The 26,237-nt window shown below is 41.3% G+C and overlaps 1 protein-coding gene across 1 annotated transcript in view; it reads right to left on the bottom strand.

Annotated features, from left to right (window-relative positions):
- FGD3 (FYVE, RhoGEF and PH domain containing 3) overlaps positions 1-26,237 on the bottom strand; it is a 50,915-nt gene that overhangs the window by 23,560 nt on the left and 1,118 nt on the right. Inside the window, exons 2-11 of the mRNA XM_009282572.2 lie at positions 21,637-21,805; positions 19,897-20,494; positions 11,998-12,087; positions 10,425-10,561; positions 8,539-8,695; positions 5,238-5,376; positions 4,330-4,388; positions 1,216-1,362; positions 580-672; positions 41-120 (exon numbers count right to left, since the gene is read on the bottom strand). Of these exons, the coding sequence (XP_009280847.1) occupies positions 41-120; positions 580-672; positions 1,216-1,362; positions 4,330-4,388; positions 5,238-5,376; positions 8,539-8,695; positions 10,425-10,561; positions 11,998-12,087; positions 19,897-20,494; positions 21,637-21,805 (1,669 nt within the window). The remainder of the gene's footprint in view (positions 1-40; positions 121-579; positions 673-1,215; positions 1,363-4,329; positions 4,389-5,237; positions 5,377-8,538; positions 8,696-10,424; positions 10,562-11,997; positions 12,088-19,896; positions 20,495-21,636; positions 21,806-26,237) is intronic.

The raw sequence follows: 26,237 nt of genomic DNA on the forward strand, positions 1-26,237 counted from the left end.
AAATATTCACAAACCTCGAAAGACAGAACAAGCACCATACCTGGCTTGTAGTTCCAGCGATCTCTTTTTTCCTGTTATTGAAAATGTATGAGCCACGTTTTGCTTGCCAATTTCTTGGACCTGTAAAAAGAACATGTCAGCTTCTTACTAGCCTCCATTGTCTTTCCATCATTTTTAATGACTTACAAATATATTCATTCTTTGAAATACTAAGTTGAAAGGATACAGTACAGAGGTAGAAAAAACAAAGGATTGTCTCCGTAATTACTCGCCTTGTTACAAAACTTCTGAATCTGTATCAGCAACCAGTCCCCTACAGCAGCAGGGGGAAAAGGTGGCTCCTGTGTCAGCTAGGTGACAGGGGAAGGCTTTCAATCAAAGCATGTGCAGAGTCACCATTTTCTTACCCACCTTTGGATGATTACCTCATAATAATTCCAAAAAAAAGACATCCAAAGCTGGATTTTAGAATTTTATTATATTTCTATATACATATATTGTTATATTTTTGGATTCAGAGGGGATCTGATGCTGTCGAGTGGGGAAGCATTAAAATGGGGGAAAAGAAGAGATGCAAACCTGCAGCCCTGCAATGTCCATCTTCTCTCGAACACTGAACTTCTGGCCTATCAGCCTCAGTTTTGGCACACAGTATAGCACCATGCTGTTGAACTGTAACAAGGGAAGATTTTAAGTTAAGGGATTACGTGCTGGACAGAGTCTGCATTTTGACAGTTTAGGTGTATTCTACTCTAAGATGCAGTTCTCAAGAAGAGCTTTAAGGAGCAAGCTAGGCTCACACATCATTACTTGAAAGAAGCGGACAGAAACATGTCAGCCAGTCACTTCCCCCTTCTCCCCCTCTCTCCGGTACCAATTCGACTGCCTAGAAAGCAAACGAGAGCTATTCTCTCAGTGTCAGCGAGAGCTGGCCATCTTACACAGCAAGGTGGTACAGCTGGAAACACACCTCCTCGGGCACTTAGCAAAAACGCAGCCTGACCCCTTTGGGCCTGACAAGCCATCGGCAAAGGCACGAGCGTGCAAGAAGGAAGGAAACCCTCAAGGAAAAAGCACCAAGAGAAAACTGCTGCTCAGAGGAAGGAGTAGCTGGGCTCAGTTGGTGAATGCTTTTTGTATTTGAGATTAGGAAGATGGAAAAGTACCATTTCACAGCACAACTCTGAAAACAAGAGAGCAACAAAAAAAACTCACCAGGAATAAATACCTATCCTGCGCTGTGCCGTTCTTTGCTGAAAGTTTCTGAATGTGTCCTTCTTTAATGAGCTCATTGGCTGGGTTAACAATATCCTCTTCACCACCGAGTCGCTCGTAGACTTCCAAAAGCTTGTGCATCTTTTCCTGCAAGCACAAAAAACCCAGCAATTTAAATAAAAAAAAATTATTCCACTTGATCTATTACCCACAGTATCATTTCTGTGGTCAGTGTAAATAAGTAGGAAAGAAAATAGTCTTTCACTTCTGCTATAGCTTTGCATTTTCAAAAATTAATGAATACCTGTTCCATACTCTTCAGTGCCCTTCCCCACTCTGTATTAGTCACTCAGGAGTCATACTTGGATTGTACCATTTTAATGACATTTTGAGATCAATCTGTTTGATATTTTTAGATATTCCTATTCAACAATAAATACGTATCTTTGGAAGCAATGGCATCGGGTCCAGTAAAATCAGTGGCCAAGTTGGTGACTAGTACGTTACCAAATTGTTTCCAAGTTTGAATTTATTAACTCAGCTTCCACCCCACATCTCAGACTAAGATTTCTACTACAGCATGATCGTTTCTCAGCTTCTGAGAAGTTTAACCTCTTGTATCGTTGCTGATACAATGGCAGGTAGGTCTCCATCAGGAAGCACAGTCATATTCTGCATTTCTAAGCTAAGTCTAAAACCTCAGCTGTACGGGGAATGCTGCAATCCTACGCAGGGGCCTCCATGGCAAAAAGTACCTCAGAAATAGGCCAGGACAAAATGCTTAAAATATAGTTTTAATGTCATTCAGGCATCCTTATGTCTTGGTCAAAATTCTTTATGAAGGTATTACTTTTTCCTTTTCAGCAAAGCACTGTTTCTCCTTTATATTAAGTGATCGAAATATTGAAGTTCCTCTACACAGTATTCAAATGGATAAAGGTAACTAGTTCACCCACTCGCAGCTGCTATATTAAGCACTGCAGCAGCTTTAACAAGTCAAAATAAGAAAGGTGTGTAAATCTTGCTACTGAGTTATAGCATCTGGAAAGGTTTGGCTTTCAACCACAAGCTGGACTGATGTGCTCCAAATGGCACTGTCAGCAAACGGTCAGAAAGTGAGGACAGAGATCTATGCAATTACACCCAAATATATGCCAGAACACATCTCTAAATCATACCTCTACCTATCTATGGATTAAGCTGGAATTTCAGATCTTTACACACTTTGTTTACCCCCATTTGTCTTGAGAATTTTCACCACAAATATACATCACACCAGTTCCTGTCCTAATCAATTCTTCTGACCAATGATCAAACAAACAAAGAACCAAAAAACCCCACCAAAAAAACCCAAACAAAACCAAACCGTTAAAATAAACACACTGCAAAACAAAATGGAAGGCAGGGGGCTGTGGACTAAAAACAAATAAGCAAATCGCCTAAAGGCAGGAGATTTTTCCCACCAAATGGGAAGATGAGCAAGAGATCCCACTAATTTAAAAAACAAACAAGCAAACAAAAAACAGTGAACTTATCAAGCTTTTTTTTTTAAAGGAGAAACTAGAACGCTAAGAGCAGATCCAAAACCTGAGGGACATCTGCACTTCTAGGAAAAGTCAGCTTTGGAAGCATGATTTATTTCTTCTACTACACCACAACAGGAGGAAGCAGCCAACAATTAATTCAAACCTCCACTAGGTTTCCACAAATCTCCACAAACTTTCGGGGATTTTGCTACAGCCCTTGCTTTTCTTTCGGTTTGGCTCTGACCTCGCGCAGCCGTTCGCACCATCCCGCAGGGCTCTGCAGAGGCGCACGTGCAGGACGGCACTGCTCTCGCGCTGCATCGCTCCCCACCAACCCTCACCGACTGCCCCAGCGCACCCGCGGCACCCTCTGCTGGGACCTGTGAGCTGGGAAACCACGGTGTCAAACCCGAAATTCTTACTCAGGTATTTTTCCTTCAAGTCTCTGCTCAGGCAAAACCTATTAATTACAGAAGAATTCAATGCAATAAGAAGCCCTGATTAGAGGCTTCAGGTTCTTATCAGCAAATAAACGGGGGGTACAAAATTATTATAGCAGCCTTTTCTAATAGGTTTTTGTGTACTAACGGAAAAAGCATCCAACACAGAAAGCAACTAGCGGGTGGCTTCATATTCCTGCTGTCTGTGGAGATACTGTACGCAGTCCCCAACAAAATAGTTGTTCAAGGCCCCAAACCAGAAAAACTTCCACCGAAATAGATCCTTATCAAGAGAACAAGCTAGACTCAAATAGAAATAGATGGTTTCAAAACTGGTTTTCACTGAGACATACTGAAAGTACACAGACATCAGCTGGTTACTTCCCCGTAGCAGCCACAGGAAACGTGGTCTCATGGTGTCCCTGCCAGCCGGGAGAAGGAAGTAAGGGTCTGATACGGACGGGGACGTAAACCCTGTACCCACAAATGGTCAGTGAGTGTTAAGCCGGATACGTAGCATTTCAGATCTGTTAGATACAAAAGCTCCTGAGGCACTTGGGTGCACAAAAGGGATAACATCTGTAACTACTAAGTCCATTTACTTTAATGGTAATGCACTATCTCTTCAGTATGTAAAGCACGCGCCAATGTTCAAAATCTCAGCCTCAGACTGCCCAGCTTTAGAAGTGTAGCTTACCAAAGCTACTGACACACGCTAAATGCACATTCTGTGCATTTAAGATGAGCCAAAATCAAAGCAAAACAACCTCTGGTCTGGTGAAGACCTGTAGGACTAAAAAAATAGTGTGAAAACCTGCAAGGACACCTTATGAATGGACCTAATTGGAATACTTTCAACATTTTTCAATGAAAAGTAAATAATGAGTTTTATGAAGACCTTCTTTTTCAACCCATTGGGTCCTCAAGAACAGGGAAAGTGAAATTTAGGCCCAACAACCCATGGTAACCGCAATAGGATCATTTATGATAAAGAGAACTCAGATATCCAACTAATGTTTAAAGCCTGACTCGCTGTATTTGAAAATTCTCTCCCCAGCCTACTTTACTGAGCCTACTGCAAAGGAGGACCAGTGGTTCAACCAAGTGTTTCAGTCAGATTACAATTCCATTATGCAATTTCTACTCACCATCTTTCGGATGGCTGCATTCGAATGGTTCGCTGCTGTAGATATGAGCTCCAGTGACTCTGCAATAAAGGTAGCAACAGTCATGCATTCTCTGGATTATATCTGTTAATAGCACCTTGGGTTTTTTTTTCACCTCCCTGATTAGTGTTTTTCCTGCAAAACTGCTGTTGCAAAAGCAAGGACTGTATTTTTTCCTTCCATAAAGTAAAAGGAACGCTTATAAGCAGTCATACACATAATCACTTCTGCATGTTCAGCTGGTCCATGTGCATCTAAATGTTTCATCTTTCTCTCCTGAAAGTCTAGGTGAGCCAAAGCACACAGTGACAAAAAAAATCACCTAGGAATCAACCTACTAGAAGTTAACTTAAGTCTCACTTAAGTCTTCACAAGCATGCTTTTAAGAATGTTTTCCTAAAACAGGGCTTGTGTGCTTACGGTAACATGACACTGTTCTGTTCAAGATCACAAACTCCTAGAAACCAGCAGAAGTCCATTTCTCCTGTTTCTTTGTGTTAACAGAGCCTAACCTGCTTTCCTAGGCAAGCATGTACATTTAAGACCATTCTTATTTTCTTCCTCCGGCTACTGCAAGGATGTCCTCTTGTATTTGTCCTTGGCCATACAATGGATTAAATAAAAATGCCAGATGTTCTACCATTACAAACTTCAATATTTTATCATTGTTTATTTGCCAAAGCTTCCTTCATTCCTAGAGCTGATATATCAACCCTTTTCTTCTCTGCTCTAAGAGCATTCAAAATCCCTTTGTGCTATGTTTGGCAATAATTTGATTAATTAAAATCTCCATTTCTACCATAGCCCTAGTTGAAAGTATCTGAACATGTGAAGAAAAAACTCTCCAAGATTTTATTGCGCTCATTAGACAGAGAGGAGTTTACATGTACTTTCAGCATCTTTCCTGTCTGGAGACTCTTCTGGAAGTTTCTTTAAATAGTCCTTTAGGAGAAGCTCATAACGAGGAATCCTTTGCACTGGCTCAAGCATGTGATGCTGTAATGTCAGGTTTCCACACACCTCCTGTTTCTGTAATGGAGAGAAAACAAGAACAAAAGGGTTTGGTTTTGTTCCTGCCTTTGGTGTTAAACAGCAATGAAAAATGACCATTCACATACAGTTAGAGGAGCGTAAAACAACTTCTCAAGCTATCATAGAATCATAGACTCATTAGGTTACAAAACACCCTTAAGATCATTGAGTCCAACCGTTAACCTAGCACTGCCAAGTCCACCACAAGACCATGTCCCTAAACACCACATCTACACGTCTTTTAAATACCTCCAGGGATGGTGACGCCACCACTTCCCTGTGCAGCCTGTTCCAGTGCTTGACAGCCCTTTCGGTGAAGAAATGTTTCCTAATATCCAACCTAAACCTCCCCTCTGAAGAAGGAGCTGCCTCAAATTCTCTTTTTTTCACTTGACCAAGAAGGGGGGGTAGGTTTGAGACCGATTACACTAAATATTACCCGATAAGGCACCGATCTGCTCTGCTTGCAATGGTACTGTTTGTTGCAGTGTACTTATTTTCATAGGATCCCTATGAAGTGATGGGATACTGCTATTTAAAAGGGGGGAGGAGAAATGAGAAACACAGTAAGAGTAAGCAACTTGTTTTAAAGCACACAGTAAGTTTCTGTTAGTGATGTAGTCTGACTCCTGAATCCCACATCAGCATGTTAACCACATATGTACACACACACGCTCTTCTCCATAGCATTATTTTTATGTCAGCTCACTAATGCCACGTCTTGGTCTGTTCTAGCGTAAGCAACCCCTCAACAACCACACTAGTTTCAGTATGCTTTTCTCAGAGAAAGGTGCTTGTTTCAGGTATTTGCAATTTTCCTCATAAATATTACAGCCCATGACACACTGCTGACTTGCCCGATTCTCAAAGCAAAGCCTGGAGATAATGAGATGAATGTCTGATAGAAAAATATTAACTATCCTTCCAGAAATTCAAAGACATAAATTTGCTTTTAAAAATATCTTGTCACAGTGTAGCAGGGTGAACAATATTTCTGTTTATAGGAGATGAAGTGAATTTATTATCTCTCAGAGTTTTACAGCACCACGTTTCCCAGAAAATACAACTGGGACGGAAAGAGTCAGGGATTCTGGGGAGAACTAAAAGGGGCACAGAACTGCACTACTGCATATTAGCGCTTGGTTTATATTCCCAAATCCACTTACTATAACCTTCTCCATTGTCTTTTTACTCCTGCAATGGGATGAACCTTAACACTGAACAGCAATAGGGAAGCAGAAGAGGAAGTCGCTTCAAGGCTCACATCAGTTGTATTCACATGCCAAGTTTATCGTCTCTAAAAAGTCAGCAGTGACAAAATAAACTGTTCCAAATAGGAAAAGTTTAATGCTATGCAATTTTTAAAAGTTTACAGAGTTTACACTGCAATTCAAATGACTTTACCAGAGGAAGGATAAATGTTTACTCTGTGTTTAATTCATGTGACAATCCAAAACACATACATTAAAAAGTACTTATGTGATGGCATAAGGAGAAAGTTGACAAAAGAAAAGTCCTAATAAACTCACCAGCTATCAAGTTTTGGCCCCAGTAGGTGCATGTGAACCAAATAGGAAGTATGTTTATCTTCAAGGTCAGCTAAAGTAAGCTTGATAAGTCAGTCATTCACTTATAAGTACCATTTGATTTTTGTTTTCTGTTTTCCCTAGTTTAGCATAATTAATAATTGTTAATGCCTTAAGCTGTATTTTGAAAAGTAACTGTGGCTTTTGATAGCACAGAGATAGGTCAGATGAGTGGACTAAGTATTCTGGGTCAAATCTTTGCCTCCTGCAGCTACAGTCATTGACAGAAGCAAAAGTTGCTGTGATGTTGCTGCTAAAATAACCTACAGCAAAATACTGTCATCAGTAGGCTTCAGAATTGCATCTCCTATATGCATTGCCCGCGTTCATACTGCCTGTCAAAGTTTTGCTCAAGCAACAGCAGAAATACCCAGGGTCTCAGACAGCTGCAGACCAGTTTTGCAGACTGACGGCTAACACAGATCGTTTGTGTTGGTAGCTTGGTGGTGAGAAGAGACAGATGAATTTTAGGGTAGGCAGATGCCTGTGCTGTAGGGAAAACAGTCACAAACTGATTTACACTTCAGAAAGCGATGTCAGTGGCTTGGCACAAACTGAAGACAGCAAAATGCCTGTGTGCTTTTTTTTTTTTTTTACAGTGCTTGCTGCACAGAACCTCGGCGAGAGCAGGCTGGGTTCAGACAGAAAAAGGTTAAGAAAAGGCCACGTGGAGTGAGAGCCTGGTAGGAGAGGACCTTCCCCAGTTCCTGCTTCTCCAAGCTTCTGTCTGAGTCACCGGCCGGCAGCCCTGACCCTCCGCGCAGGGCCTCTCCTCAGGGCCTCTCCTCTCCCGGCTTGCTGGGGGATTACTTGATTCCCGACAGCTGGCCCAGCCACAATCCTCCCATTTAGGGCAGGCAGCTGTGCTCCCTCCTCAGCTTAACCCGCTCCCTGCCAGCCCTCCCCTCCCAAAGGACGGTATCTGCCTTCCCAGCACCGGCGGAGGGATGCTTCCAAGCGTGCTGGAGCCTGCTGCATCCCTTCAGCTGGCCCAGGGCCTGAGGGAAAGAGAGAGGTTTTACGGCTACGCCAGCATAAGCAGAGCTCTTCCCCCCTCCCCACACAGCTTTTTGTATAATTAAGAGAAAACACATGAAAATCCATGCTGAGCATCCTCCTGCAGAGCTGTGGTCCCCGAGAGCTGCGTGCCACTTTGTGAGCCTCAGAAAAATCAGACCCACAGCCGATGCTGCCAGTGACATGCCCAAACTCAAGTACACCCACCTCAGAATGAAAACGTATTTATTAAAAAGCAATTAAAATTAGTAATGAGGAAGAGAAATAGAAAACAGTTTATAAATGGACACGTTCACAGTCAGAATGGCCAATGGTGAAGTTTCATTCTGTGACTTCTGATACTCCTCTTAAATACGTGAACGGAGAAAAAGCTACCTATGTAAAAAATCTCTGTCACGCAGCAAAACAGAAAGGACTGCCACTAAAATTGTGTATTTTTAGTATTAGAGCAGTATTATCTTGTAGCTAAACACTGTGTGTCATGCACTGGAAAAAAAATAAACTCACACAAATAAATGAGGATCTCCACACCATATTATGCCAATTAACAACATACCTGTATGTTCTGAACAACATCTTTGAATGGAGAGGACCTCTGCATACATGTGTTCACCATGTCCATTGCCCTGTCAAAGTTCTTTACATACTCTCCATACATCTTCAGAAAAGGAGCAAGTTTCTGTAGGATATCTCCTAGCCGTGGGTTGACATTCCTATGGGAAAGAGACAGGTAAGTATCGAAATCTCTGGAAATCAATACTATCTTCAGAGAGAAAACACAACTGTAAGACTTTCACAGTGGTCTCCCACATGCACAAGCACTGACACACATATGCAATCAAGATATTTCAGGCTAAGTTTAGTTTAAAGTAATCTATATGGTACCTTAGATGAAACCTTAAACATTAATCTAGACGTACAAAGGGTGGTATTTCTGCCCCCACCATCACTCCCTTAAGTGAATCAGATTCAAACTGACTACACGTTGTTAAACAAACATCTATATATCTCTGCTGTCCAGCACAAAATCTTGTGGGAAACTTTTATGTTTTAAAAATCATCTTTTCCACCATAGCCAAACATCTGAAGAGGTTTTAATGCAAAGAGATCGCTCGGTTCAGCTGCATAGTCCCAGGGGGCCGGACACACGGCCGCCTAGAGACCCCCCCAGGCTGGCAGCAGCGGGAGCCACACAACCTGTTTTGTCTCCTCCAAATTTACGGCCAGGCAGAGCGCCAGCCATTTTTCCCCCAGCTTTTCTTTCCCGCTGAACTCGCGACTTGCAGTCTGACTGCACTAGAGCCCCTTCAGCCGTTTAACAAGCTTCTGTCCTCTTCTGACTTCCAGACTCTCCAGTTTTCCTCCCCTTTTATTACAGCTGTCCCTGTAAATGCAAGTCAGGTGCAAAGGTGCTGAGACTCATTTATTCCTCCTGGTCATTGATGAACTATTTGAAGACTGGACTCAGCCAAGACAGATGTGAACTCTGGTCTTGTCTTCATCATTTAGGGTACTTGGAAAGGTGCAGTGTCAGCACTATCTGCACCTTCCGCTGCAGGACACTCTTTGCAGCCAGTGTGTCATCTCAAATCACGTTTCCTAGATCTGCCTTACAATTAACCTTTCTACCTAGCGCTGCATTTCTGCATCATCTACAACTTATTACAGTTGCCAAATTTTAATTGGTATTCGACCATTATTACTCATTGAAAAAAAAAAAACAACCCAACCAACCCACATCTATTTTCTTAAAGAAAGCGCATATACATTGTAAGCAATAATATTTATTATCTCCTAGAACAGAAGGAAGACAAATTCTGGGGTAAAAAACCGTGCAATGCTGTGGTACTCAACAACCAAAGTGGTTACATAACAGACATAAGCAGATTTATAGGTATAAAGTCATCTATCTTATCTGTCCAGATTTTCCATTGGTTTGCTGCTATAATGCTAATTTTAACATAAAATTAAATTTTATATAACCATAACAAAATTCATTAAAAATATAAAATGGATGCTTCTACTGAAGCCTCCAACATGGCACGCAAAGTCCAGACTGTAACATGATGATGCATTTTCCTTCTTCGGGAAGTAACTGCGTTTTTTTAATACGTCACAGTGGGGCCAAAATAAGCAATTTCCTTCCTTCCTAGTACTGCAATTTCATAGTACTGCAATAATAGGAGAGTGGAAATACAGTACGGAAAACAGCTCTGGCAATACTTTGGACTGAAAAAATTCTTACAATGTACTCTAGAAATTTTGAGTGCTCAGGTCTATTCCTGTGTTCAGAAACGCTTAAGAGACTCCATACCAATGTGTTAAGTAACAAGTGAACTACTGCATTAAACAATTAAAAACTCTGGAATTAGACTAGGCCTTATGGTTGCTATAGTTTCTTGGAAACATAGTTTTAAAATAATTGTAATGACAGTTACCCACCATTCTTGTGTAATTCTTGTTTTGAGCTCAGGAAGAAGAAATTGTCCATGGAAACAATAGATGGAAGAAATATTTGAAAAGATGCCCGTTATCACTTCAGATGAAATACCTGCTTCTGACAACTTAGTGCAAAAAACCTGCATGAAACAACAAGACAGTACCAATATATATTTACAAAAAACTATCCTAGACACACTGGCTTTAGACTGCAATATTACAAAGCTGACTGCCTTAGAACAGAGCTACAATTTTTGACTTCTGGTAGTCAGTCCTTGGGGTCTTTCGGGAGGTTCACAAAATGTAAGCCCACTGTCAATGAGGGTTAGATTTATGACTATGGGCCATGGATGTAAATTAGAAAAATGCGAGGGGTAAGTCGAAAAAAATTGAAACTACTGAGAAGATCAGACATCTTGTATTTGGGAGTGCAAGTTGCAAAGAACAACCAGTCCCTGAAAAGCACTTACTCCTATTTACGTGAAGCAAAATAAACCATATGATTATTTTGTTTCTCTGTGGGAAAAATTACACTGTACTAAACAAAAGGGAAAGACACTCCCTAGATTTCTAAGGTCTTGAAACAGTCTCAGTCTCTACTGATCCAAAGCAAACACTGGAAAGTCTTCCACAGAGGTCCTAGAGTCGGAGGGTAGAGGGCTCTGCAAGTTACCGCTTCTAACAAGATTTCTAGCAAGGTGACAATTTTCTTTTCTTTTTTTTTTTTTTTTTTTTTTTTTTTTTTTTTTTTTTTTTTTTTTTTTTTTTTTTTTTTTTTTTTTTTTTTTTTTTTTTTTTTTTTTTTTTTTTTTTTTTTTTTTTTTTTTTTTTTTTTTTTTTTTTTTTTTTTTTTTTTTTTTTTTTTTTTTTTTTTTTTTTTTTTTTTTTTTTTTTTTTTTTTTTTTTTTTTTTTTTTTTTTTTTTTTTTTTTTTAAACTCAATTTTAAAAAGCACTTGGTTAGCAGTGTGACTCATCCTCATTTTTACTTCTTTCCTGCACATTCTCTTTTTTTTTTTCTTTGAGATAATTATAGAAATGCCTGAACCATGTAGACTCACCTCAGTGTTTACGTGGAATAAAGTTCAGACTCATCACACCAGTTTTACTTTATCCCCACGTGTAAACATGATGGACAGCAATTAGGAAACACAGTGGGTAAAATAAAAAATAATTCACTGTGAGCGCGGGGCTGACCCATGTGATTTTAGTAAAACTCAAGCCTCTTGCACATTACAGAGCAATCATGGATTTCATCATTTCTCAGTGCCTTCAGCATCCCCGTGATTTCCCCTCCATGTACACTCCAGGGAGGAACCGAACGCTGATGGTGTCTGTATCTTGGGCTGCTGCTTTCCCATTCCTCTTTCCGACATCCTAATACTCGGGTTCCAGCTCAGGGAACCCACGTGCCAAAAGCTCACCTCTGGGACCCACGGCACGCAGTCTGGCAAGCAAACTCCATCTCCCACCTATAAACAGCGTTTTCACACTATCGGGCTATAGGTTAGGGGATGAACAGGAGACATCATTGCTGCTCACAGAAAAAAAAGCAGAGTTTATTCAAAATTGAATTACCTGGTCCAACAGATGGAGTCTTTTAACATACGCTTCTTCTGTATGGAGCAGTTCATTTGCGATGTTGAATAGCTTTTGGGGCTCTGTACACTGAAAAAAAAGTTACAAATAACACAATCCATCTGCACCTACAAACCTAAGTTTCATCAACTGTTCTCTTTTCCATTTTCTCAGTGGGCCAAATTCCCTGCCAGTAGAGAAGCTTGAAGTGAAAGAGGTTAACACATTTCAGAATCTGCTCCGCATCCCTCACAAAAGGATCAGTTTGCTCCAGAGACATTTTTAAAGCTATTTGCTGAAAGAGCAATTAGTAATGCAGTCAATGGCTGGTCAGGATATCACTTTAGTTCATTATGGTTTTCTGTAAAGAACCAGAAACATCCTCCAAATCTAGAAATATGTCTAGTCTATTTGGTAACTAAGGCACTAGACTCCAAATCAACCATTCTCCTTTTTGGATTCAGGTCCTGTGACGAAAAAGAAAACTAGAAACCAGACCTGTTTGGCCACAGACTTCTCTCCCTGGCCAGCGCAGCACTACTCTCTATGGCATATTTCTAAGATTTTTGTGCAGCTTTAAACACCGGCCAATTCCCTGGAAAGAATTTTCAGCAATGTAACCCAAGTCACTCAGTGAAGTCTTTCATTAAGCTCATTTAAAAAAATAAAATGAGAAAGGGCTAATTAAAAAACTTGAATGCAGCTATGAAGCACTGACTTTACTCACAGCTTAGCCAAAAGCTACACAGACTCTTCGCTCTCTAAGTGCTTAAAAATACTTGAATTATTAGGATACAGGCTTTAGCTTTCTGACAAACTCTAGATACCTTTTTAAGGGTCTAGACTTTAAACACCATGCTTACATATAACCAAACCAAAACTAGGGTCCAGAACTGAGAGCTGGCTGGTTTGTGTTCAGGAATATGAACGCCCAAAAGGGGCAGCAAGGATGATCAAAGTAGGGAAATTTTACTGGGCTGGATCTGGAAAGAAAAGACAACTGCAAGGAAGGTAAGAGAGATGTATAAATGATTAACGGAACAGAGAGCATCAACTGGATTCAATTATTCACTATTTCTTCCATGGGAAAACTAAAGAACATAAATTAAAATTACTGAGGTGCTGCTTCAAGACCAAGAGCCGCTTCCTCGAACAACATGTCACTGCAGACAGTAAACCTTCACGCAGGTTCACAAAAGGACCAGACAAATCCATGGAGTAAAAGTCCAGCTGAATTCTATTAAACACGCAGGGCTGTTTCCAGTTCAGGAAGCACCTGGGCCCCTCACCAGCAACAGCGCTTTCCATCCCAAATGCCTATCTCTGCGCGCTCGCTAGCATTTGTGGCAGGCATTTCTAGACATAACCCTGCTGACCACCATCATACTGTTAGAAAATGTCAGTTAAATGTTCTCCTTAAGCTTCTTCAACATCATCTTGCTTTGTTTCTAAACAAAGTTGATGAGAAAAATTTAAATACCCCACACACACATTTAGGCAAACTGCAACACAACTGAAAGACCTCGAAGACTTTTCAAAGCTAGCCGTGAATTCAAACAAACCAGACCCACAGTTATCCTACATGAAATGAGGTACCACTTAGCATGAAGTACCCACAGTTCTGTGACATAAGTATTAATTGAAGGAAGGTGAATAGCTTTTCTGCATTTGAAACAGCACCAGTCTTCCTTCAAAGCAATCCCTCTCTTTCTAGGCACAAACATGGAGAGGGGCAACCACACCATGAATAAAGCTTTGACACATACTCTGCCTACCCCGCTACTCAAATTATTTCAAGCAAACTCAAAACACCCTTTAAAGCTACTCTAATACGCTACACAACATCCTGCTCCATTCATTCATGTGATCTATATTAATATTTAGGGGGAAAGAAAAAAAAAATCACAGCACAACAAAGCTTTGAACTTGTTACAAGCAAATACAACATATTACAGCTTATAATGAAATGCATTGCTGGCCATTCAAATTCCAGTAACTATGAGGAGCTCTCACTGAGAAAGAATTTATTTGCCAGTTTTGCTGGGCGCAGAAGAGCGCCTGAATGAAAGGCGGTGACGTAATCAGGCCGGCACGCCAGCCACCAAGAGCATCCTTTGATTTGTTTGAATTCAGAATTTGAAAAATAATTATTTCCAACCAACTACATTTGTTCTCAGAAGTAAATCTTTACATAGCGCAGGCACTTTTTAACCTCCTGACCTTCACCATCTGCAACTCAGTTTATATTTCCAAAAAACTTGCTGACATCTGCTTAAATACCAAACAACGGCTGAACAGACTCTCAGCTTGAGCTCAGTTTTAAAGAGCGACTCTATCTTCAGTTGCTGTCTGCTAGTGGCAGAGAGAGGCATGTTTTTCGGACTAACTTGCAACATATTTGCCTTTCAGTGGACATAACATTTTAAATGAAATAGTAGATAAATTAAATGTGAGGCAGTCCCATTTTTCTAACCTTGTTTTGTGCCACGGCAGGACAGCTTTAACAAAGCCTGAGCCGTAATTCAGTCCACTATGAATGAGATATTTCATGGTCTATGTTTCTAAAGGAAAAGTAAAACAAATTTGAAAAACTTAAATGTGGATTATATTCCTTACGTAACAGTCTTATTTAAGTCTTTAAGTCACACCAGTGAAGCATATTTAACCTTACTAATGAAGCCCTGGAAAAACAACGTGCCATTTACAAGGCACATAAATGACACAGAAACGTAAAATACTCGTAGTCTTCCACCCTACACAGATTTTAGGCTGTTCGATTCTTGCAAATATATTTCACTCCTGCTTTGCCCAATGCGCTTGCTGGCTGACTGCTTGGCACGGCCACGGCACGTTGTGACTGTCCTCCACAGCCATACACTACAACCGTACATCTACTGCAGAGCCTTGTTAAAACAGTTTAGCTGGCGGGGTGACAAGAAAGACGAGAAAAGGGAAGCGGTAGGTGTTGACTTCACAACACAGGAAGCTCACTCCGGTGCTCGAAGCAGCAGTCACACGATGCTCTTTCACTTCTTTGCAGAAGGTTCAAAAATTCATTTCCAGCCGTAACTGTCCATAAAACATTTAAAAAAAAAAAGGAAACGCCAGCCTGAAAACAAACAGAACCAGCTTCTCATAAAGGTCAGATCCACACCTGTGGTGGGAATATATTTGCACCCCAAATACCCCAATCCCAGATACAAACTGGGGAATGGCACATGCTGAGCTGATTTGTGCAACCAAGTGGCCACAAGTGCATCGCCGTTTCCTGCGAACCCACCCACCGACCCGGCTGGGCGCCCGCCGAGCACGCCTGGGCCACGGATTCATGGATGCAAAGACTGACCTGGCTATCATGAAAAGCAAATTTGAAATGAAAATTTAAAGTAAAAACCAAAGGCTTGATATGAGAAAACTTGGGCAATACCCTGCAGCAACCATTTTTCATAGAATTGGTTGGGCGCAACCATATCCAGTTAGCATCTCTATCACAAGAGGCTTTCGGTGAACCTTGCAAAGAAAGCTGCTGGGATACAGCTTAGGTTAAAATCACATACGGTTATGCTTTAAAACCCCACCAGTCACCCCTACAAAGAATGCAGAAAGTCCCAGAAAGATTATAGACAACTTCCTACTCAAAAATGCTGAAAACAATATGGAAAAGTTATCCTATGCTTGGACTTCTTCTTTGTTGTGTTGAGATCTCATTTTCCTTAGGGTATTTAGAAAAAAAATAATTATGAGAACATACCTCATATTTCTTAACCAGCATTATGACTAAAACATTGACCTATGCAATTTTTTTTCAGAATATACATGGAGATAATCTTACCCAAAGGTCTGACTTGCAGGACTGCAGGCCAAATTTTTCAACACAAACTGTACAATGAAATCAGAAGTGAAATTCCAGCTATGTACAGGCAGAATGGAAGTGTGTGTCAGTGACTGTATGAGGCCCACGTGGGACTTCATTATTACTATTTTACCCAGCAGGAAGCAGGACAGATGGAGAAAGACATTTTTTGGTGATTACTAACAAGCACATATTACTCTTAGTGAAAAATATCTAAATAAAAAGATATGAAGCAGTGTTAGCCATCTCAGAAGCATTACTCCACTGCTCCCAGGCAGTCAGCAAAAGCCTTGGGTATATGACTACAGAGCATGACAGCCCCTCGGTCTCACTTTTATGTCATTTCTTTTTTTTGTAACCATCAAGGCTAACATGCCTCAGTTCTTGGAGCTCCTGACATTTTCTGGGACATTATCAAAACTAATAAGCTCTCCTTGTTCATTTTCATTTTGATAAAAGATAACTGGAAATCCCAGTAAGTCACTCCTGAGATTTTAAAACATTTTCCAATAATTGTGTGCTAATAGTGAGACCTGTTAGACTGTGCTGCAGACTCCCAAAGGAAGCCACATCACACTGCAGAGCTAAACCTAGACTACATAAAACAATACGAGTCATATCAGGCAATGTTACTTCACCAGCCACGGGATGTGTGAAAGCTTGGGTGGTGGATGGAGAGATATCTGAAGCAGAAAATTAGAGAAGAAAAAAGCAAATCTGATTTTTTTTTCCTACTTATGTTTATTCATGAGCTTCACTTAACTTGATATCCTAGGAGTTACTGAGCCGTCATTAAATCATTCTGCAGCTGTACTTCTTATGCATCCTCCTCCAACTATAACAAAGCTTTCTGGAAACTTGCATATTTAATGAGAGTGCTGGTTACCTCTGTCGTGCAGCTGCAAAGCCTGGTACTAGGGGTAGGAAGGGGGAAGCAGGAAAAAGATGCTGGCTCCCAAGACAAAGCTTTCTGGAGGAGCTGGGGTCTCCCCAGCTCTCACGCCAACAGCTGCTGCCGACTGAACCCTCCTCTCTTCCTTCCAGCGGGGCAGGTACCTTGTTTTCTGGAAAATTACTAGTTTTGTTAAGGGTGGTGTGAACTTCCAGCTTAAGAATAACCACTGAACAAGTCAACTTCAAATCGTGCTGGCTCTCCTCGCTGGAAGCCATGGCCCTTTACCCTAACCCTTAGTCCACAGTGCCCCAAATCTGCCACGGAATCAAAGGGGAGACTGGGAGGATGATGTGGACACCTAACACACAAATTGGCTTCACGCGCCTCATCCCCAGAAGAGGGCACAATCCTTACACTACAGAAGAGGCAGCAAATCTCTAAGCCTTCCCCCTCCACGTGGCTGCAAAAACAAGCTAACTTAGTGTGGCTTGGTCAGTATCAAAAATGCCTTTTTGAAGGTGAAATCAACACAAAATCCAAGGGAGAACCTGAAGCGCATCACATAAATGCACTTCCAGAAGAAGAGCAGCACAAGAAAAACAAACCAAAAAAAATCTTCCTCTAGAGATCTCTCTCTTTTATAAATTCACCAAGCATGCTAGAGAAGTATGACCTCGTAACTCTGTGTTTTATCAGCATTATTTCATACTATATGGATACTTAACCTAAGGAACAAGACTTAAAAAACAGCCATCAAAACTCTGATGTCTTACAAAACATTGGTATTTGTCAGCAAGGCACTTCTTACTGATAGGGTAAAGTCTTCTGCTTGGGTTTGCCACAGTTGGTTTGATACTACATTCCTAGTCCAAACAGTAAATTTTATTACCAGATTAAAGATTTTTTAGTTTAATGTATTATTTTCTTGCTGGAGTGTTGCAACTAATAAACAATCTTTTAAATAATATTTCAGTTGCAAACATGCACATACATATATATTATGAATATAAAGTAATTGAAGTATTTCACAATATGCGTGTGTATGTATAAACACACACACGAGGGAAAACCAACAGCAGCAGGCGAGAAGCCTTGCACCGTGATGGTGATGCTGCACATCTGAGATGTAAACAAGCTTTCACCTGCAGACTACTGAAGAGATACCAGATGTCAATGGATGCATTAGATGTTGTGTTAATAGATGCTAATAGATAGATGTTAATTGGAGTCTCCATCACTAAGATGTTTCCTGCTGACCGCCCCATTAAATTCTTGCATACAAGATAAAAGACAGAGGTCTCCCTCGGCAGTACGAGACCCTGCAGTCCTGCTGGATCCCCTGACTCATATTGCCATGGATTTACTCCTGTGCAAGCCCAAGGCAATCTGCACCACAGCCTTCCATGCCCAGACAGTCATGTCCGATGTACGCAGTGCCAAGGCAAGGGTGTCCTCCCTGGCTCTCAAGGAGATGGGACAGGCCGACGGGTCTGTCCTCCTGAATCCGCACCAGCTGCCAGGTGGGGCTGCAGACTGGCAGAGAGGAGAAGGAGGTCACATCTTCCCCATCTACAGAAAGCAGTTGGGTTTGGCCAAACAGACCTGGTTCATGCAGCCCTCACTGCTTCCTAGTCTGCTGGGTCCTTTCCACTTCCCTCTGACTTAACCTTGCTCTAGCACCTGGCAGGTTTGACATTCACCGAATCTGCAGAAGCAGCAGCACAGCAATGGAGTACTGGAGAGTCCCAGGCTACAAAGGCAGCGTCTGAACGGCATGAATGGAAGGTGAGTCCAGTCACACCAGGCTGAGCTTGAGATAAAGCAGCAGGAAGAACGGCAGCATAAAGCAATGCACTCGCGAGAGAAAGTCTGGGGCTTTTTCATACCTTCCTGTTGGTATGTTTGCCTCATCAGGCTGTCTTCTATTCTTGGAAAAAAAGGGGACACCACAGAGCATTAGTTGTACTCTGAAACTGTTACTTGTCAGCTCTGAGAGACAGAACTTCTTGCACACCACATACCCGCATGCAATTTTCATCACTCTTCAATAGTCACTGGCTGATTTGACCCAGAAGCTACTGAATGAGTTTCAACTGCCACATTTCCCAAGGGACAAGCTCTTGACATACACAAATCAGGACAGATTTGGCGATTTCAACAGAACCACCCGATTTGCACAAACTGAGGTGTGAACGCTACAGTTCACCAGCTACAGTTCATTAGTTGCTAGTGCTCATCATATTCTTTAAAAAAACCCCAAAAATCCAGTATATTAAACTTTACTGTCATGATGGCTGAGGGGGAAAAAAGAAAAAAACCCAACACACCCCCAAACACAAACAAAAAAACCCACCAAACAAAAAGTGGAATACTTTGCAGACATTTTGCTCAAAGCATCTTCTGTTTTCTTTTTCTGGAAAAATCTAACCCATTCTATCATCACTATTTCTAAAAATAACTGTCCGGATAAACAGATAATCAAAGGAATCTGTCATTAATCTTATACAGCTGCAGCAAATACACAACAGCCTGGACTACATTACTCTGGATTCAAGGAAAATCTCTTCTAGCTACACTTTCCTGAAGAGTAATTTGATATAACTACCCTCAAAACAACTTCTTTGCACTCAAAAGTAGTCGCACCAATAGAAGCACGGGCTTTGTGTAAAAACAAAAAAAAAATTACTGTTAGAAGAGATTTCCATCAAGCACGTCCTTCTAGGATGCAAGGCCCTGACCCTGCAAGATGCACTATCCCATTAGCCCCTGCATTATCACGGAGCCTCACTGCAAACAACATGATCTAACAGCTAGAAGCTGAACCTAGACAGATCCAAACAAGAAACACAAGGTGCGAGTCTTTACCTACAAAAGCACTTAAATTTTAACCACTTACCTCTGGCTATGATGGATTCTCTTATATGAAACCTTTTAAATCAAGACTAGGAACCTTTCTAAAAGATACTATCTAGGTCAGGAACAAGTTATGACCTGCATCAAGCAGGAAATTATGATGACTGTCATGATCCTTTGACATAAAACCAACCAAACAAAAAACCCCAAACAATGTATGAAAGTGATGCAAGGGCTCTCTGGCCAGAGGCAGGAACTGGTTTCAGAGCACTTAACAGTAATGAACAAACTACCTTACCTTGTTTACATCCAAATATTCTAACTTTGGCACTTCTGCTGTCTCTTGTTCCTCACTGCTTCCTTCATCAATGTCACTGTCTTCATCCTGCGTGGAGTCTCTCTTCTGCTCCACAGAGGAAGGTTTGGTGCCCTTTTTGTCAGGTTCCATCTCCCCTGGGTTCCCAGCCACGCTGGCCTTCTTTTGCTCTGCGCCTTCTTCGCTAGGGAAGGTTTCCCCTGCCACGCTACAAGAAGGGCTGTCGATGCCACTGTCTCTGTTGGGAATTTTACCATTACCGTTCAGTTCTGCAGTTGAGTCTTTGTTGCCAAGCTCTCCAGAGGGCTCTTTGCTCACAGTCACAGCAGTACAGTCTTCATGGCTTTTGTTATCGCCTATGCTTAGCTCTTTAATTTTCATTATGTCTGTGTTAGAAAGATCTGCACTGCACGGTACGTCTGGCTCATTTTCATCTGGTTCACTTTTTTCATTTGTGGAAGAGCCGCTGGAAGCTACCATGTCACAGTCACACGAGCTCGGTTGTTTGGATGAGTCCAGGCCAGGTTCCATCTTAAGAGCTAAATTCAGCTGGTTTCTTTGAAGAATATGTACAGGTTGCCTGCAGGTGAGGAGAAAGCACCACAGTCATTCATATTAACACTCAGAGGTTTCAAGAGTGCCCCAAAGGAGAGAGGGCCTGATTATCATTTGATTCAAGTTGTATTTCTTGCACACCCCTGCTAATCCTAGGAGGCAAGTGTGTGCACATTGCTGTAATAATATTCACCCAGCAATTTCTGATAAAAACACACCACCCCTAGCCATAAGTTTTACTGGAACAGCACCACTAGAATCCCGGACCTTTAATACTCCCCACGTTGCCTTGAAGAAGTCTGGTTTGAAGGTTTGGTGAAGAAGGAATCATCTTTAGAAGAAGCATTTGGTTGTGGGTTCGTTTAAACAGGAACTCACGTTCTTCAACAGAACAAAGCCTTTGGGGCAAGGTATTTTCTGCCAGAGAGAGGATGTTTTTGAAACACAAGGCAGCACTACTTTTTCTTTTCGAAAGACACCTTACCAGATTCACCCAGGTGATAATACACTCCAAGGCACAGTACAGTGTCTCTGTCTCCATCTCCCTCTTTATGAAAAAAATCACTTCACTTCATCAGGCAAATTTGGTCTTCAGAGAGAATTTTCATGTGTTTGTAAAACGAGCTGGTTTTACAGCAAAATACATATATTTTATCCTATTTAATGTCTTATATATAAAGTTTCAGAGGAAACGCTGTTCTACCTGACGTTGTTTCACAGTACATTGCGATTTAACTCTCCCCTGCCTCCAAGAAGCAAGCTAACAGTATGTCTGACGTTTATTGAATCTGAGATGGAAAATTCAATTATTTTATTTCACAATAATCAAGTTCCTATAATGCAAAAACCAATCCCGATATCAAGTCAACTTACTGAAAGCAGACTCTGGGCTACTTGTTTCCTGTGGAACACTTACCAAATTCAGCAGTCTTAAGCTCCATAAGAACAGCTGTATGTTACAAACTAAAAGTCGCTGGAATACATGCTTTTATAAAAAAAAAAATTAATAAATCATTGTGTAGTCACTCAGGTTTCGCACTTCCAGTAGAAATCATCCCAAGAGGACTTTCTACATGACAATTACATTTTGTATTTTCTATTGTTATATTCTAAGTTAAAAAATGCAGAACAGGGAGATTAGAGCAGATCTCACAAAGTCATATTTACCTAATACTTTCAAATTTCTCAATGAGCGTGTTGACTCCTGCTGATATCGGTATTTCTTCCTCTCCAGGCGCTAAGCTCCTCGACGACTTGGGATCAGCTGGCAAAGGCCGAGAAGGTGCAGGAGGAATTCTTTCCTGCCCAGGTTTGAGATGGACAGGCTTAGGAGGTACTAATAAAAGAGAGGGGAAAAAATGGGAGGATAAATCTCCATCTTCTTTAGCCTAAACTGGGAACAAAATCCAAGTGCTCAATGCAGAACGAGGAGTATCCATTCTTTCACCAGCCTTTATAAAGTGCACAGGTGCAGTCCCGAAGTATTTCTTACACCAAAGCAGACCGCTGTACGCTGAAGAAAAATGACGGGCTTCTATTTTGTATTTCTACAGCCGTATCAGACGTGTTAACAAACCGTCGCAGAACTTTACCGCTTCCTTGTTACCAAACAGGATGCACAGCTCACACTTCGTTTTTGCAAATGTGCTCACCATCTCAATCACACTAACGAGTTTCCCCTCCCATGGCTTTTCAAAACTCAGGCACTCTGTTGACTCTCTTACACTGGGAAAAAAGGAAAAAAAAAAACAACCAAAACCCAACCCAAAACAAACCACCAAAAAACAATCCCACCATGGATTTCAGTGCCTTGTGTTTGCTTGGTCAAAAACGCCACAGACATAATAGCTTTTCTTCCTTTCATTCTCCCTCCCCCATCTCTTCTGTGGTGTAGTCTTCATAAATTTCCTTCCTCTTTTGGTTCTACATTGAGTTATATACGATATAAATAAAGCACATGTTGTAAGAACGTATACATTCTGCTTAAGGATTCGCTAGGAGGCAAAGGTACAAAGTTTAATACAGTATTTTAAAAAAATGTAATGTAATTTAAATGTAATGTAATTTTTAAAAATTTATTCAGACCTTGTATTGATTGCAGAGTAAATGGTTTTAGAATTACGCAAGCAGTAACCCAGAAACAGGTTCACATGCTGTTACAGTTTCATACAGTGAAATCAACCTCACACAGGCAGCCCTGACACTGGAAGGTAGGAAAACCGACTGCGCAATTACTCCCAAAGCACACGCTACTTGGAGTGGTGCTGCCAAGTATCCCCTCTGGTCTAGACTATCCAAAGAGTTAACACATCAAATGAGGAAACTCTAAATACCTGTTTTATTAAACAACATTTTCAAAAACAATTTATTTCAAACATTTCCAATTTTTAAATTGTCCATATGGCACATCAGCATAATGTGGTTAACACTGTAATGGAGCTTTAATTGGCAACTGTTCTGAATGTAATTTCAGGGTTACTTTCTTTAGGAGGCTAAACGGAGGCATATGCACCCAGAAAGCCAATTCCTGTTGTCCCTACCCTGCAGAAGGCTCTGCATCTGTTTTAAGGTCTGCATCAGCCCAGATGTCCTCCCTGCCCCAGCTATGGACGGTTGTTGTCTGAGGTCAGTGACGAAGGACTGTTAAAGAATTTTTGAGCTCCGAGTATACGTCAGATTTTAAACTATCCACATTACTGAGTTTATTTCAGCACCAAAGAATAAATTCAAATCTTCTAAGGATTTGAGCTTCAATGGGACGCTTCCTATAAAAGGACTGATTTGCCCAGTCTCCAAAAACATCTGGAATTCCTGTTTTAAAATAAAGGTGTTATAGGTCAATTTTGGAAACACCACCACAAAACCTATCTTACACAGGAATAACAGGTAAGCAGGAAAAGAAAATCATCTGGCATATAAAATGGGATGGTGGAGCTCTGTGTTTTGTTCACCAGGTTTTCACTTGCGCACCGCATGATCAGTGAGTGCCCGGCCACATTTCTCCTTGTAAAAACAAAACAAAACAACCTAAAAAAAAAGAATCCACACAACCATCTGGCTCATCTAGACAGAAAAGGCAAGCTCTAGGCTCTTTACAGAAGGTGCATAATGCAGCAGGCAGACAGGCAAGAACCTACCCCACATCCCCTATCAGGCCCTTCATAGTTTCAGGCTAGTCCAGAACACTCAAAAGCTGAAGTTCACTGCCAAAGCATTTACACTCATAGCAATGGGTGTCACTGCTGCCCATGTAAACATTTTATGTCTTTCCTGTTAGTGGACTCCACCTGAATCACCTGAGACAACACACTCTGCGCTGGACAAAAAGGAAGGAGGAAAACACTTCTGTTAATTCTGAATTTTTATTTACTGAAATAATTTTGAGAAATGGAGACATCAGCACGGAGGCAAAGCCGCTGACCTTATCGAGCACTACTTAGGAAGCAAAATTTAAAGCACACAAGATCATAGAATCATAGAATGGTTTGGGTTGGAAGACACCTCTAAAGGTCATCTAGTCCAACCCCCCTGCAATGAGCAGGGACATCTTCAACTACATCGGGTTGCTCAGAGCCCCGTCCAGCTCCAGAGCTGACACAAAACTCCTACATTCAGAATTTACAAGGAAGCGGTGTTACATATCACAACACAGACTTTTAAACTCAAAACCATTTTAGACTTCTATGAAAGAGTGAATGAAAGATCTGCACACTAAGAACAAACAACACTAGAGGAGCTCATCGGTATGTGCGCTATCATCATAAGTACTAAATGAACAGTCAGCCCCAGGAAAAAAGTAGGTGCTGCTTTTAGGTAGGGATCCAGGACCCAAAGTGGCAGCCCAAGCAAAACTCCTGCTCACGCTCTGAAGCCCCCTGCCACGAGTCCTGGCCCACGCAGAAACCAATGCTGCTATTTTCTCACTCCGGGTCCCAGCCACAAAGCAGCACCGCCTTGGACGCAGGTTCCAGTGCCCATCGTGCGCACAGACAGGTAAACTGGTGGAGTAGAGAAAGCAACTCAGCTGCACGGAAGAGATTTTAGTATTATAGAGCATGTTTCAGGTGAAGCCATGCGCTGGAATGGTATTTCCCCAGTCCTCCTCCTCCTGAAGGTTTTACATAGCAGCCCACGGCTATTTGGAGGAGGCAGAAACGAAGACACAAAATCTTTGTTGCAGAAGGAACAAGTGAAATAACGAGAAGCAGCAGGACAGAATTAGAAAAGGGAAAGACAAGGTTAAATATGTGGGAGAAGGTACAGTCCAGGCTTGGCCCTGGGTGTGTAAAACAGCAGGGAATAAGGACCCTTCCCTCACTGCAAAATGAGCATCTTAGCCTTTGCATTACTTCAGCCCCCCCAGCCCATGAATTTCTCTCTCACAAGTGCCTCCTCTACAGTAATATGGAAAGAGTCAACACGCGTTTATTAGCGACTTGATGGAGGCATTCCCACCAATCATCCCAGCCGTGGTGGGTCTGTCACAACTCACTGGGCAAGCTGGGAGGACCTAATAAAGAGAAACTCAAGTGGTGTGAGTCGCGCTTGCAGATTTACTTACTTCACTTAAGGTCCCTTGACAAGAAGAGACCTAAAAAAATACACATGATGAAGCAGATTATGAAGGGCTATCCCCTGGGAAGGGAATACACTCAAAGAAAGAATAAATGACCCAACAGCCTTGGGTGGGAGTAGAGAGCTGCTCCTAGGGTCTCAGGTGGTGATGCCAGCACATCCCACCCAACAAATCAATAAGAAACAGGCCTTAATGAGGCATCCATGTAGCTCTAGGGAGAAAGCCCTGGGAAGAAAGGTTCTTCCATAAAAATACCAACAAAAAACTGAGGAAAGATTTATGTCTGCTGCAAGGAAATGCACCACACTGTCACAACTGCTTTTTTTGGACATGGCCACCAAGAGGAAGCAAGTATGGTTTGCAGGAAAAAGGTCAACTTCAATACAGTCAATTTAATAAAAACAACTTTTTTTTTCTAAATTTTGACGATTTCATTTTCCTGGAGAGGCATGAAGTGTTTTCCTTTCTTTACTGGGTATACAACCCATACAGTAACAGGAGACTAATAACTATACAAGGGAGAAAAGCCATTTCAAATTTACAAAGTCAATAAAAGTGAAGAGAAAAAAATTGTACCATCTTCCCTTCCTTGCAAAGTATTGTACGCATTGTTCTCTACTGTCATATGTAAGCTAATTGCAGATACTTTTTAAAAGTAGTTTTATTATAAAGAAGTGAAGTGAAATAATAAAACCATTATTTAAAATTTATGACAAAGAAGTGTCTTTCAGGAAGATGACTGGCACATCCATGACCAAGACTTGTAACGCCAATTTGTAGCTTTGGCTAACCTGGCTCAGTCTGAGACATTAGCTGGTCAGATTTTCGAGTATTGGGTACTACACAACAGTCTCTCATGGGAATTTTCACTGGGACTCCTGTTTCTTCTTGGACTACTTTTACAGTGACATCAAGAAGCCCAAGAAACTGAGTTCTGTCAAAAAAAGTATTAGCAAGAGTAACTAGTCAAGAAAGCATTTTACCTTTGGGTGTTAATTTCACCTCATTAACAAATTTCCATCCTTTTCAGAGCATTAACCAGCCAGTAAGATACACTGACTTCTTTGGTTCTAAGCTTATGGCTGTAATGGGAGAGAGAGCTTGGATGTGTGTGAGCAGCAGAAAGAAGAAGCAGTACCTATCTCAGTGATGGAAACAGATTGTACTAATCTACTTGGGTAACTTTTAAGCA

The sequence above is a fragment of the Aptenodytes forsteri genome, unplaced genomic scaffold (assembly GCF_000699145.1).
Source record: "Aptenodytes forsteri isolate BGI_AS27 unplaced genomic scaffold, ASM69914v1 Scaffold438, whole genome shotgun sequence".
Classification (NCBI taxonomy): Eukaryota; Metazoa; Chordata; class Aves; order Sphenisciformes; family Spheniscidae; genus Aptenodytes; species Aptenodytes forsteri.